This window comes from Condylostylus longicornis, unplaced genomic scaffold (genome assembly GCF_029603195.1).
Source record: "Condylostylus longicornis isolate FDR11 unplaced genomic scaffold, ASM2960319v2 ptg000013l, whole genome shotgun sequence".
NCBI classification, from domain to species: Eukaryota; Metazoa; Arthropoda; class Insecta; order Diptera; family Dolichopodidae; genus Condylostylus; species Condylostylus longicornis.
In genome coordinates this window covers 13,122,363-13,138,470 of record NW_026577982.1, presented here as the reverse complement: position 1 = coordinate 13,138,470, position 16,108 = coordinate 13,122,363, and the positions used below count along the sequence as shown (strand labels likewise).

The following is a 16,108-nucleotide window of genomic DNA, read 5'->3' as shown; positions in this document are numbered from 1 at the left end:
TTCAGTTAATAAAATATATTTAATATTTAAACAACTATTTTGAAAGCACCCCGCTCAGGATAATCATTAATAGTATTTTACATTGATTTGCTATTATATTTTATAAATTAAGATCTACTTTTCATAGATTTAATACTTTGAAATCGAATAATCAAAATATGCTTGACTAACAAATTATAAAAATATTCTTGGGTAAAAATTATATTAAATATTCAATAATTGAAGGCATTTAAAAATTATCTGCTATATTTGAGATGATTTAAATTATAAATGAAATATTAAATGTGAATTAAATGTAAAATAAAATTATTTTAAATATTCAGAAAAGGCTCTAAAATTTCGTGATTTTACAAAACTTTCATTAAATTCTTCAAAATAGTTTGTTTCTTTTTAAAAAATTTTTACATTTATTATTGTTTTACCTGTGTATTTATATTCAGACTCTTAAATTTATTTCAGTTTTTCAATATTTAAGTTATAAATTTATTTTGAATATGTAGTTCTTTAAATAACAAAATCTTTAAAGTAACATTATGTTTTAAGACAAATATTTTATTCATTTAGAAAATATTATAAAGAAAATTAGAAATGTACGTATGTATTTTAAAACATGCTTAAAATTATTTAAGTAACTTTATTTTATATAAGTATGTAGTAAGATTTTTTTCAATTAAATTTCATATCTATTTTCTAATTTAGAAATAGAACTAACAAGTATGTAGTATTTTAAGTAGAATTTACTTTTTAAATTAATACTTCTTTAGTTTCTTTATTGATTTCTTTAAGTACCTGAATTTTCTTATTTTAAATTTCTAATTTTTTAGAGAATTGTGTTTCAAAAAAGAATATAATTAAGGATAAATTCATTCAAGCAAATTTTGTATTACAAATATTTATCAAATCAAAATAATAATTAAAATTCCAATCATGAAACAAAATATTTAGACTGGCCATAGATTACTATCTAAATGAATTCAACCTCAATCTTGATTTATAACAAAAATCACTTATTTTTCAAGCCCGTTCATTTTTTTTTTAAATATTTATTATTTTTAAATTATTTTTAAGAAATAATTAAGCCATTAAACATGATCATCATTATCATAATTGATTTTTATTAAACAAAAAGCATGATATTGAAAATGTTTTCAAAAATTAATTCTACATTTTATATGAAATTTTATAGTATCGTACGTTTTAGATAAATTGTAATTGAACAGGCATGAATTCTATAAACATTTATTTTATTTTGTTTGTATTTTTATATATTAGTATAGATAAATATTTTAAATAACTTTTTCTTTTATTAAGGAATATAGTTCATAGGTTCTTTTTAAACTCTTCTTTTAGGTTTTTGAAATCTTTCATCTATTTTTATCACATTCTATATATTTTCTTTACATCAATATATTATTCATTATATTAAAAATATTTTTTTTATATCTTTTACTAGTTTTCATAACTAGTTTTAAATTAATAAATTTTTTTTTAAAGCTAATAACTTATAAGTACATAATTTAATTAATTTTATTTTGTTCTACAAATATTTTTGTGTTTTCTATAATATAAAATTTAATTAATTATTAATCTAATAATTAAAATATTATTCTTCTTTTGTTTTATTTTAATCTTAGATTATCAATTCAATTAATTTAAATGTTACGTTGATACCATAACTTCTTGATCTTTGGCTTTTCCTTTACTTCTAAAATATTGAATAGAGTATTCGATTGACCATGCAATTGCACATGTATATATACAACAGCTTTGCACATGAATACAAATTGGAAAACTATTTGTTATGTCACGTATTGCACCTAAAATAAAGTAAAAAATAATATTAGTATTATAAATGAATTTAAGATAAAATAATTGCTCTTTATCATATCGGAAACTGAGGATAAATTAAGGGTGGTGCTTATTTTTACTGCAAAATAACGTTTTGAAAACAATTTAAGATAAGAACAAGTAAAAGAAAACTTATCTTCCAAGAAATTTAAATAATTTAAATTTAAACAAAAATAGAATGTTTCAATTCAAAGTATCCTTAATATTTACAAATTCATAATACAATATCAAAAAAGTTCCACAATGTGGAATGTGTTATTCACTCAAAAACTTATTATAAATAATTTTTGCATATATTTAGACCAAATATAATTTTTATATTTCTATTATTTAGTTTAGACACAAACCGACATAATATGCACGTTTAAAAATAATTAGTACATTGATTTAGTACATTAAGTTCAAAAAAAGTAAAATTTACTTTCAGAGACTTCACTAAAAACTATTTTTTTTATTAAATCGTTATCATTATTTCGAATGAATATTAGTGTATAGTTTGCTTGTTCTATGTTTGCATTCTTATGCCATGTTTAACTTTGTGTACTACAAATACCACACTTATATGTATGTAAAAAATAGGAAATTTATTAGAAAAATATTTCCCAATATTTTTGTCCTTCTTATAACGTTGCATACATTCAGGATTACGAATTTTTTTCGATATTTTTTACAGAATGCGAATTTTAGTTTAATATATCAGCACTTCGTGTTTAGTTAAAAATTATCAAAATTATTAATTAATTAAAAATAACAATTTCAAAATTATCAAAATGTAAAATTACCTATCAAAGGTCCAAAGCAAACAACAAATATTGCTTTTCCTACTAAATGCCAACCAAATGCTGAAGGTAATTTCTCTAGCGAACAATACTCAGAAACAGTTAAAGTAAAATTACTTAAAGCAATTCCTCTAAAAAATCCAGCAATAGATAACCATATGATTAAAGGTGTCCATTCAGTTTGCTCTGCAACAACTATAAAATAAAATTATATTGCTTTAGCAAAAGTGCAAAATTTTCTAAATAAATTCAACTTACTTGACCTAGTAATAGCAACAAAAACGATTGATACTAAAAATACAGTTCTCTTTCTTATAGTAGTTTTATCAAATAACGGTGGTAAAATTATTCTTGCCAGAATATCAGTTACTGCAGTTATTGATAAACAAAAAGCAACATCACCTTTATCATATCCAAGATTTGCAAAGAAAAATGGTGTCACCATTTTAAAATTCATTTCAGCAACATAAAATATTGACAGACCAAAAAGAAGATTTAAGAATATTTTATCACGTAATAGATCAATGTCCATAAGATCAGCAAAACGTCTCCAAAATCCAGGCTTTGGTTGTGGTATAATCTCCGGTAATTTTTCCGTTTCAATTGGTTTCATTTTAATAAAAGAATCTGCTTTACTCATACCAGTACCAAATGGTATACCTAACTGTGTGCTTACACGACGGAATTCTTTTTCATATTTTTCAAGTTCATCGTCTCCCGTGTTTATGTGCACTTGAACAATACTACCTCCAAAATCTAATAATGACAAATTTGACGTAACTGATAGTTTCCGATTTCTAATCTGCTGCGTTACATCAGGATTTGATAAAGCATCAGCACCAGCAGCTGATTGTACACCACCTAAAGACATTATACGTGGAAATGTTGGCCGTTTTGGTATACCCATTCTTGTACCATTGAACATTGTACTCATTGCAACTTCAGAATAATTTTTTCTCATATTATTTTGCATATTATTGTGTTTATTAAATAAAAGCGTATTTAATTCAGGTAAAGCATCTTCTTCATCCTCATTACCGTTACCAACAGTTAACAATTTACCATTACCATTTGCTGGTATATTGTTGCCGTTCAATTCATTTTCCTTCTGTTGTTCTTGCTTATTGTCCTTTTCATGACCATTTTGTTGATCTTCTTGTTCCTTTTTTGGTTTTTCACTAAGAAGTGGTTCAGGTTCAATAATTTCTGGTACTGGCATTAATTCAACATCAATTACTTCTTCTTTCATATGCCATTTAACTGGCTGTAAGAGCATTGAACCGACTAGAGCATGAAAACTTATTGAAGATATTATTAATACTGCTCCTCTAAATCCGTACGCATCTAATAATATTCGTACAAATTGTGGTATAACAAGCATACCGAGTGCTGTTCCAGCCATTGATAAACCAACAGCTTGACCTCGTTTATGTTTAAAATAATGATTGAGTGCTACAAATGCAGCTGATGTTGATAATCCAACTCCAATACCATTAATTACACTAAAAGTAGCTAATATATGAGCCATACTATTTGCTGGTGTTGTACATGCTAATCCAATCCAACAAAATAATGATCCAGCTACCGCTACTTTACGATATGAAAATTCCTTTAACAGTGGTCCAACTAATAAACCCGAAAAATTCATACATACATCCAAGGCACTTATAATCACAGCAGCTCCAGTTGTCCCAACTTCAAGATCACGCAATAAATCACCAAAAAGTAAACCAAATGATGGCTCAAGAGATCTAGTGGCAAGCTAAAGAATAAAACAAAAAAATGGATTTTATCAGTATTTTTAATTTAAACGTAAACAACGCTATAAGAATGTTAATAATTTTTGTAATTTATTAGAATCTCTTCCTAAAATATTTAATTTTAAGATTTAAAGTATCTTAAAACACACACATTATTCAAAATGTTCAATATTCGAATTAAATCACGTCGAGTTATAAACGTAAAGAACGTTTTTTTAAATTTTTTTAAATTTCGCATACTTGAAAGCTTATTCTCGTTCATGTAAACGTAGTGCTGATAATCATTCTAGTGAGTATATCTAAGAATGTGATTAATTAGAATAGATTCGATATGATTCAGAATAAAATAATTTCAATTCAATTGCCTTACACAATAACCTATTTTATTTCCAAACAATTTCATCCAAAAATCACCTCAAAATAATATTATTCAATAATTACTTAATTTCTACCGAGAAATATGAAAAGATAAAATTTGTATTTTATGACCATTATTATAATAATAATTAACGATTAGATTAAAATTAACAAAATATTCTTAAGTACAATAATAAATTGATAAATTACGTTTCAGAATAAAATAATTCGGATAAATTATCGAATCTAAAATCAAACGTAAAAAAAATTATCAATAATATTTTTTGGAGATACCAGAAGAATCTGAGATAGGAAACAGCTATGTAGAATTTTTTTCATTAAATGTATTGTTGAAAAATTGTCACAAAAATCTCTATTGTTATACGACAATGAAAATTAAAAATTCATTATTTAGTTTTCATAAAGTAAAAAATTGAACAATAATGTATACATACGTGTATGTGTGACGTGCAACGATATTTGAATATATCAACAAATACTTTCTGTATTCCTCATCAAAATTCGCCGACTTATGAAGCACACGAACATACAGCAAATATTTTTTGTCAAATAACATAAGTAACTGATTCAATAGGGCTGCAGATCTATATTGAATTCAGTAATTTGTTTGTAATTTTATTTTTAATTTGATCGAAATTGAACCACTTACGCAAAAATAATGTTGGAAGAATTTTGGCAGGTAGTAAAGTTTCAAGAATAAAAATCGGAACATATAATAAAGTAGTAAACAAAGAACAGTGTTGTCGTTTTTCACCCTTCCTATGTTAATTTAACTGCAAGCAAGTTTGAGTTGAATTGAGTTAAATGTGTATATTTACACTATTATGCAAGTTAACGAGGGATCAAATAGCGGGCATGTTAAAACAAGTTCAAACATGTTTCATCAGACATATTTCATCGTGAGAATTCTTCTACGCTGATTATTAATATTAAAACATGTTCAAATACGTTTCCAGCAAACATCATATTTCAGCATGAGAATTTCTTAACGCAAAAATATGTTCCCACAAAAAGTGCTGACGACATGTCTACGCTGTACTGTGAGAAATTTTTAGTTAGGAAAATAACATAAAATTAAATTTGCTAAATAAGCAAATTTTATACTATAAATTAGGTAACATTTAGATTAAGAATTTAGTCTTAGATAGTCTTAGACATTAATTGAACTAAGCTTTAAAGTCTTAGAATAGTCTTAAAATTTAATTGTAAAGTTATATTAAATTTTAACCTAGTGTTGTGAAATAAAACGTATTGTAAAAGTAATCTTAAAGAAATAAAACGTATTATAAAAGTAATTTTAAAATCGAAATAAAATTATTTTTTTTTAAACGAATTTTGACACAAAATTCGTAACTGGCGCCCGAGCAGGGACAGGTCGTAACAATAAGGTTCTACAAGTGAAGACAAGGTTAAATAACCCGTCATAAGTGAGCGTAACTCGTACCGCAGTAGGCCGATAGTAAATCTCGAACACTAACAGCCAAAAAGGAACAATACGGTGCCTCCAGTAGAAATCTGCGACCTGCGAACAAAGCACAACACAATCATCTGAGACTCCTGAAGTAACCTTCAGTAACACGGGAACAATAGGACATGCGAACCCGCGCTTTAATAGTCCTCATAATACTAAAGTAAGAAAATTTTTTTAAAAAAAAGGAAAATTAAACAATTTAAAAGAAAAACGATTAACAATTCTAATTTAAATAAAAATTAATTAAATATAAAAACCAATAAAAAATTGAAATAAACTTAATAATTAAAAATTAAAAACTTAAATAAAAGTAAAAAAAAAAAAATTTAAATTAAATTAAAAAAAACTTAACCAAAAATTAAACTAAAATTAAATTAATATAAATAACGGTGAATTAAATAAATTAAGAAATCAAAATTAATTTGACTACTAAAATTTAAAACGAAAACTAATAAACGAAAAAAGTAAAGGTAGCAATACCACCAATACACGTAAAACATAGAAACCCTATTACTGGAGAACGAGAGTTGATACGAATAATCAAAATCGAACTATTGTTCAATAAAAAAATTTTTACAAATTCAAAGGCTTAAAAATAAAAAATATAAGAGTATAAAATGGAAGCTCTAACCACAGCAATCAATAATTTAACGGGAATAGTGAACCGGCAAATAGAACAAATCAAAAGTTTAGAACAACGTATCGTAAATCTGGAACATTCTGCAACGGGTAGTGACTTAACACAAGAGCAAGAAGGTTTTATGAAAAGGCTGGAGCAACGGATTCAACATTTAGAATTTTCTGGATCTAGTGGTAATCAAACACAAAGCCAACAAATTCTAGCAACGCCAAAAACCGTTGACGAACTCAAAGAAATAAGCAGACTCCCAGACAGAGTGAAGGAGCTCCAATATTTCGATGGTGATCCAGTACAATATATCTCTTGGGTGCACGCCGTAGAAAGCATACTAAAAGATTATGAAATCGTTAAAGAAAGACCCATATACCGGACTATTTTACAAAGCATCAGGCAGAAAATCAGAGGCAAGGCTGATCTGGCCTTGATATCGTATAACATCTATGACGAAGACTGGTTAACAATCAAGGAATGCTTGTCGATGCATTACGCCGATAAAAGAGATGTGCGTACCCTCGAGCACCAACTGTTCATGCTTAAACAAGGCAACTCTAGCATAGATTCATTTTACGCTACCGTCAATCATCAATTTTCACTCATCGTGAATAAATTAAAAACGGAAACCTACAATGCTGAAACAATTGCTGTGCTTGTCGAGACATACAGAAATAAAACATTGGACGTCTTTATACGAGGTTTAAATGGTGAATTAGCAAAAATGTTAATGATTCAGAGGCCTCAAACACTGCCAGAGGCGTATGCGTTTTGCCTGGAGATGCAGAATTTAAATCTTAGGAACATAACAGTGCACCAAAAAAATAACAATAATCGAGTTTCGGTACCTATCAATAACATAAGCAGCAAACCAAGAATCCCTATGCCGTTCAGACCATACCAAGATGGTTTACGTAATCCGTATCAGCAAAGTTTCCCACAACGTCACCCAATAGGTGGTAACCAACCCCAACAACAAAATTACCAACAAAATAATCGCTACGCACCTCCAAGACCAACATATCCGAAACCACCTACACCGATGGATGTTGATCCATCGCTACATAGCAAGAGAGTCAACTATATAAACCGGCCAAGAAACAACGAGCCTGAATCCAAGCAACGGCTATTCAACCTGGAGCAGGAAGAAAATGACGATTCTAATCAAGAAACACCAGAAGTAGATGAATATCAGGAATATGAATTTGATGAAGAAAAAGAAGATGATCCGCAAGAGATAAATTTTACGAGCGGAGCCTCTCTAGCGTTCCTTACCTAGAGTACCATACCAGGAACAATGATATCCTAAAGTTCCTAGTTGATACGGGAGCCAATAAAAACTTCATCAGACCCGAGCTTGCTGTCGACACAAAACCAACCAACAAACCATTTAAAATTCGTTCTGCGGGAGGTGATGTTCAAATTACAGAAAAAATGAACGCCAAATTCTTCAAATGCATCGGTAATAATAGTACCTTGGAATTTTTCGTCCTGCCAGGATTAAAATCGTTCGACGGTATTTTGGGCGACGATACATTGAAAGCCTTGGAAGCCGTCATAGACAGAAAGAACAACCTAATTACGATAAAACCTGGTATTACTATACCTCTTAAGGAAAAAACATCAGTTCAAGTCAATAACATTGAAATCAAGGCAGACCATTTGTCTGAAGAACTAAAGGGACGAATCTCAGAAATTATCAGCAAGTATAGCAAGATTTTTGGGCCAATTAATGATAGCGAAATTATAGACACGGAAGTAAGGGCAGAGATCAAAACATCGAATGAAGAACCAATTTACACCAAACAATACCCGTATCCCAGCAACATGAGAGGAGAGGTCGAAGAGCAAATAGGGAATTTACTAAAAGATGGTATCATCCGACCATCAAAGAGTCCTTACAACTCTCCAATTTGGATAGTTTCCAAGAAACCAGATGCCTCAGGAACTAAGAAATACCGAATGGTGATCGACTTCAAAAGATTAAATGCTGTAACCATTCCAGACACGTACCCGATTCCCGACATCACCAACACGCTTTCAAGTTTGGGAAAAGCTAGGTTTTTTACAACTATTGACCTCACATCCGGGTTCCACCAAATCAAAATGTCGGAAAAAGATATACCCAAAACAGCATTCTCCACTATGAATGGGAAGTACGAGTTTACTCGACTACCCTTTGGCTTGAGGAATGCACCGGCCATATTCCAGCGAATGATAGACGACGTGCTAAAGCAACACATAGGAAAGCGCTGCTACGTCTATATAGACGATGTCATCATTTTTGGAGAAACCGAAGAACAACATCTAACAAATATCGAGGAAGTGTTCTCTACATTGGAAAAGGCAAATCTAAGGGTTAACCTGGAAAAAACCCATTTTTTCAAGACAGAAGTGGAATTTTTGGGACACCTGATTACTCACGAAGGAATAAAACCGGATCCCAAAAAGGTCGAAGCCATCAGACAAATTAAACCACCAACAAATCTTAAAGAACTCAAGTCATTCCTAGGACTAACATCTTACTACAGGCGATTCATCAAAGATTTTGCCAAAATTGCAAAACCTCTAACGAACTTGACAAGAGGTAACAATGCGCAAATAAAAGCCAATCAGTCCAAACGGGTGATAGTAAAACTAAACCAAGCAGAACTAAAAGCATTTGATAATTTGAAAAAGCTACTAATGTCATCTGAAGTTCTCATCTTTCCGGATTTCGAGAGCACATTTATACTGACCACAGATGCGTCGAATCAAGCGATTGGTGCTGTCTTATCTCAAGGCGAGATAGGAAAGGATAGGCCTATTACGTACATCTCTAGATCGTTAAACAAGACAGAAGAAGGCTACGCTACTAATGAGAAGGAGATGCTAGCCATCGTATGGGCACTTGATAACCTGCGCAACTATCTGTATGGGGCAAGAAAAATCAAAATACTGACAGACCATCAGCCTCTCACATTTGCTCTAGGCAACCGCAATTACAATGCGAAGCTCAAAAGATGGAAAGCTCGAATTGAAGAATATAATCACGAGCTAGTCTACCGGCCTGGTAAGACCAATGTAGTGGCCGACGCTCTATCAAGGCTGCCGACTGAAATCAATTCACTATCAACTAGCTCCACAGAGACAGCCCATAGTTGTGACGAAGACAGTAGTGATCTTATTCCACATTGCGAAGCTCCGATTAACGTCTTTAAAACTCAAATAATCATCAAACGCAGCAAAGATATCACAGCCTATGAGGAACCTCATCCAGGATATCGAAGATTCACCATTGGAATGCCAAACATAACACGCCAGGAACTCATAACTGCGCTGAAACAAAGGCTCAATCCTACCATTATTAATGGGATCAAGATACCCGAAGAATATCTAAGTATGCTTAATGAAATTTACAAGGAATGCTTCAGTAATTTTAAGATTAGAATTACACAAAGAATGGTAGAAGATGTCGCGAACGAAGAAAGACAGCTCAACATAATTGAAAAAGAACACAAAAGAGCACATAGGAGTTCTGTAGAAAACCGGGAACAGATAATGGAAAAATATTACTTCCCTTCCATGAACAGACTCATCAGGGAGTATATCAAGGTGTGTGAAATATGCAACTGTAATAAATATGATAGACATCCACTCCGCCCACAGCTTCAACCCACGCCCATTCCTGAGTATCCTACGCAGATACTTCATTTAGACATAATGGAAATACAGGGTGAAAAGTATATCACTTGTATAGACAAATTCTCCAAGTTTGTCAAATTCTTTGGAATTAAAGATAAATCAGCATTACATCTCAGAGACAAACTCACAAAGGTACTTCATTATTTCACCGTACCGGAAATAATTGTCACAGATAATGAAGGCGGAATAATCAGTCCTATTGTGTCAACTTACATCAAGGCACTAGGAATAAAAATGTACAATACTCCATCTCAGAAGAGTGAAGTAAATGGAACTATTGAAAGAGCTCACTCAACGATTTTGGAAATCATTAGGTGTCTACGAAAAGAGCATCCCCAACTGTCACATAAGGAGCTAATTACAATTGCAGTAGATCGATACAACAACACATACCACTCAGTAACAAAGAAGAAACCTGCCGATATATTCTACGGAAGAACTTCTCGCGTCAACTATCAGAATTTACTCAATATCAGAGAAAAAATACATAGCGATCTTACGCAGCAAATCCAACGCTCGCAGCAAATAAAGCTCAATCGGGAGAACAAAAAAAGAAATGAACCCACTGACTACAAAAAGGGTCAAATGATCTATGTAAAAGATAAACAGATAAAATCTAAGCATAAACCTATATACAGAAAAGAAACAGTGTTGAAAAACAACAAAGCTACCATCACTACAATATCGGGAAAACGGATTCATAAATCCCACATCAAAAACACCCCTAACTAAAACCTTTTTTATTTCAGATGTTATATGACGGCAGCCTCACTCAAAATTTTCGAGGTTACAGACACAATAGCCACACTTAAATTGGGAGAAGCCCGCATACTAAATGGAAGTTTTAACCTGATCCACACAATAAACCTCAAAAATTACGATGAAATATTGCGAGAATTAATACCATTGGTGAATAACGTCAATGATTCTAGCACCATCAAGCCACAGCTGCAATATCAAGTTGACCAGATAATGGAATCTATAGCCAGAATTCGAGGAACTAAAAGATCTCGGAGATCCATCAATTGGATTGGAACAGCCTGGAAATGGTTAGCAGGCACACCAGACGCCACTGACTGGGAAACTATACTCCAAAACCAGAATCAGCTGACCTATAATAGCAACCAACAGTACAGAATAAACAGTGAAATAATGTCAGTGACAAACAAACTCATGGAACGGTACAATAAGATACTAAAACAACTGGGCAATACCAATGATCATAGATTCGAACAGATGGTATTTAACAAGCTTGTAATCATCAAGGAAGCTATTAACGAAATCATCCTTGCAATTGAACTCGCGAAGCAAAAAATCGTCAATACAAACTTGCTGAGTAGTGATGAAATTCTTAACATACTGAAGGAGGTTAACACTCTACCATATTCTAACGACATTGAAGCAATCGAATACGCTGAACCAAAAGTAATAACTAATGGTCTTACAATCCTTTACGTAATTTCACTACCAAAAGCAGACGAGCGTTTATACGACCATATTTTGATCAAACCAACTATTAGAAACGAGAGTCAGGTATATCTAGAGTACGAAGAACTGCTCGTTAACGAGGAAATCTATGGCGTAATAGGCAAGTGTGAAAACTTTAATGATGTTACCATTTGCAAGAAAAACAGACTGACAGCGTTGCAACCCGGACATTGCGTAACGCAACTCATCAGGGGATTTAATGCAAGATGTGATTTTCAATACAATGGGAAAGAAATAATAGAGGAAATTACCAAGAATATGATCTTCTTATCCAATTTCCATGGAGATGTTATAACCACCTCTACTGCAAGGAAGCTCTCAGGAAGTTTTCTCCTACAATATTCCAACGATACTATACGCATTAAGGGACTTACGTTCACCAACAACGAAGTAAGATCTCCAGAGGTACTACCAGCGTTCCTTCAAACAAATCTAACCCAGGCAAATAGGAAACTCAATTTGGAGTATCTTCATGATTTACAACAGAACAATATAAGAAAGGTGCAGCAACTAGCCACGTCAAACAATATCACAACATCAATCAACTCAGTTATCACCATTGCGGTAGTTCTAATTATAATAGCGATAATAATTTTCAAGAAGAAAAAGACACAAACAGAAAGGACATTCGTAGCAGAGATCACCCCTAAGGACTTAGCTACTAATCTTACCAAACTCAACGTTGATCTACGGGACGTAGATCTTTAGAGGGGGAAGAGTTAACGAGGGATCAAATAGCGGGCATGTTAAAACAAGTTCAAACATGTTTCATCAGACATATTTCATCGTGAGAATTCTTCTACGCTGAATATTAATATTAAAACATGTTCAAATACGTTTCCAGCAAACATCATATTTCAGCATGAGAATTTCTTAACGCAAAAATATGTTCCCACAAAAAGTGCTGACGACATGTCTACGCTGTACTGTGAGAAATTTTTAGTTAGGAAAATAACATAAAATTAAATTTGCTAAATAAGCAAATTTTATACTATAAATTAGGTAACATTTAGATTAAGAATTTAGTCTTAGATAGTCTTAGACATTAATTGAACTAAGCTTTAAAGTCTTAGAATAGTCTTAAAATTTAATTGTAAAGTTATATTAAATTTTAACCTAGTGTTGTGAAATAAAACGTATTGTAAAAGTAATCTTAAAGAAATAAAACGTATTATAAAAGTAATTTTAAAATCGAAATAAAATTATTTTTTTTTAAACGAATTTTGACACAAAATTCGTAACTTGCATGCCTCACATGGTATGTATACACTTTGTTAATATTTGTGTTTACATCATGTCGTTACGATAATCTGCACTTTTCTATTGATGTGTAGAAATATTTCTAAATATGTAAAGTAAATACGAAGGGAGTAAAATCATATTAAAACAAAGTGGAAAAAAGAAACTAATTCTACACTCTTTTAACCAAAAATTTAAATTTCACTTATTTGAGTCCATTTTTAGTGATATTCATTTTAAAATTCTTTAAAAGTATGCTTATGAAATTTAAACTTTAAATAAAGCTGTTATATTCCAAAAAAATTTTCAAAAATAGTTTCTTTCGCTCTAACAAATTCCTGCAAAAGCCTGATCGTGTATCTCACTTTTTTACTCACTTTTTATTCACTTTCAAATCAGAATTATAAGCATTTTCTAATGAATGTTTCACTTTTCCAATAAGATTACTTTTAGAAGAATAGAAAACAAAGTGAAAAACTTTTGTATACAATTTAAAAAAACAAACGGGATACGCAATCGGAATAATTCTTCTCACTCGAAAATTACATTATACAAGTATATGACAGTTACTCACTTTCTTCTCACTTTCTGAGTAAAATAGCGAGATAGATGATCAGGCCTTAATATTCAAACCAAAAATAATAAATGCAAGTATACACGTGTAAACCGAGCCATTTAAATTAAGAATAGTGTTTTCGGCTTGACTTAGCAAAAAATCAGCATTTCTGCCAGCCGCGGTTTTCGATCAAAATTCTTGTACCTTTTAAACACGCGCACACTTTTTAAATATTAGTATGAATATAACTTGTGTGATGTTAACATAAACTTCAAAAGTATGCCGTAAAAATATTACACTATTGACAGTTTGTTAATTTCAAAAAAATTGAACGTCATTTTTTTTAACAATTCAAATAAATTTTTTTCTGTTCATTTTTAAAAGAAATCATTTTACAAATAAATGTTGATTCAGGTGTAAAATTTGTTAGCGAAATTATTTCTATAGTAAATTGTGTGATATTTATAGATTTATAATTAAAAATCGATTGAAGTGAAAATAGAGAAATTATTTTTAGAATAAATTCAGAGAAATCGTTAATTCTTTTTGATTCAATTGCCAAAATGATTTCTTCATGTTCTAAAATTACTTTTATTTTAAATCTACAACCTGTATTTTGTGTTATATTAAAATAAAACATTCATTCATGAGGTAAGATAAGAAATAAGTATTAATAAGAAATAAGTATTAGTAGTTATATATATATATATGTACATACATCCATACACACATAGAATAACTTATAGCTTCTGATCTTATAAGTATGTATGTATGTACAGGTTTGAGTCAAGTATACTCCATGAAAATCATATTTAATATTTGAATTTCAGAATATTACTAGTGGTTGTAGATTAGAGATTGGGATAACGATGCACAGCAACAAAAAAAAAATCTATTGTTTCTGGGATTCAGGACATCTGAATGGAAATTGAACTTCTGTTACTAAAATTATATAGGTACCTACATGGATCCTTTTCTAAAAATCCTTTTTAAATTCAAGTTTGATTCTCATTTTAGATTGTTACATATAAAAGTGAAATATTTCTACAATTAATTAGGTACTACACTCTCTTTTAAATCAAATATTAAGTAGGTACCTAGATTTTTTTGTAGTACACTAGAATTATAGACAATATTGCAGTGACTCCTATATTTTTTATTTAAATAAAAATTTAAAGTTATTTGAAAATTTGTACCAAAGTAACATTTAATAGGGGTAGGTCCTTAATCCTTAAATCTTTAACTTTTCCCGTCGGGTTTTTTGAGTTTTAGTAAAAGAAAATATTGTGTTAGTTCTGTTATTGTCAATGATATACTAGTATGTTTTTAGTAGATATTTTAAAATTAAGTTTTATTCTTATTTATTAAGTAATTACACTTTTTGGTATAACTAAAAATCATAAATAGGTAGGTTCTATTAAAGTTCAACTTATTTTAATTTATTTCAAACATACACTTCTACCTACGCAGTCACATGCACATTGCAAGAGACAAGAGGAGAAATTTTAAAGCCTATTACGTTAGGTCTGAGGTGTTAAAATTTAATACCAAGTTATAGGTATTTTAATAACTCCTTCACACACTTATATAAGTACAAACATAGCAACAACAAACATTTTAGAAATTGATACATTGTGGTAAACAAAAACTGGTAAACAACTGTAACTTCCGAAAATAGTTTCTCTATGTAAGTGATTTGAATATTGTTAATAATAAAATAATATAAAAATTAATTTTCAATAATATTATTTATTTAATTTGCAAATTATAGTGAATTTGTTAAAAAAAACTTATGTATTATGTTATGATGCAATTAAATTAAAAATTTTGTTTTCCTTTTATAAAATATTAAAATGAAAATTATAAAGCAATCGTAAAATAAATTTATTTATTTACAAAATTTAACATAAAAGTGTTAACTAAATATCAAAATGTTTAATAAAATTTTCTATTAAAATTTAAAAAAAAAAGAAAATTATTTGTTGTTATGCCCGTAAGTAATTGAAAATGATTTTGTTTGATTATTTTATTTTAATCTTGTGATTTAATTTTCAAAAAATATTTTTTTTCATAAAATGTTCAATGCTTAAATCATCAGATATGAATTTGTTATATAATGTGAAAGCCATTTTAAAAATAATTAAAATACCTGCTAGTGACCACTGATAAAGGTAAGTAAAAATTAAAAATTCAATAAGTACTATGATGACAAATTTAAGGAAAGTAAATAATAATTATACCAAATTCCAATTATGCCGACCAAGTCAATGAACT

The 16,108-nt window shown here is 30.0% G+C and overlaps 1 protein-coding gene across 1 annotated transcript in view; it reads right to left on the bottom strand.

The window, feature by feature from the left end:
- Positions 1–1,409: 1,409 nt before the first annotated feature.
- The window catches only part of LOC129605210 (uncharacterized), a 48,880-nt gene continuing 34,181 nt past the window's right edge, over positions 1,410–16,108 (bottom strand). Inside the window, exons 3-5 of the mRNA XM_055514823.1 lie at positions 2,886–4,389; positions 2,631–2,822; positions 1,410–1,817 (exon numbers count right to left, since the gene is read on the bottom strand). Coding sequence (XP_055370798.1) covers positions 1,660–1,817; positions 2,631–2,822; positions 2,886–4,389 — 1,854 coding nt within the window. The 3' untranslated portion in view covers positions 1,410–1,659. The remainder of the gene's footprint in view (positions 1,818–2,630; positions 2,823–2,885; positions 4,390–16,108) is intronic.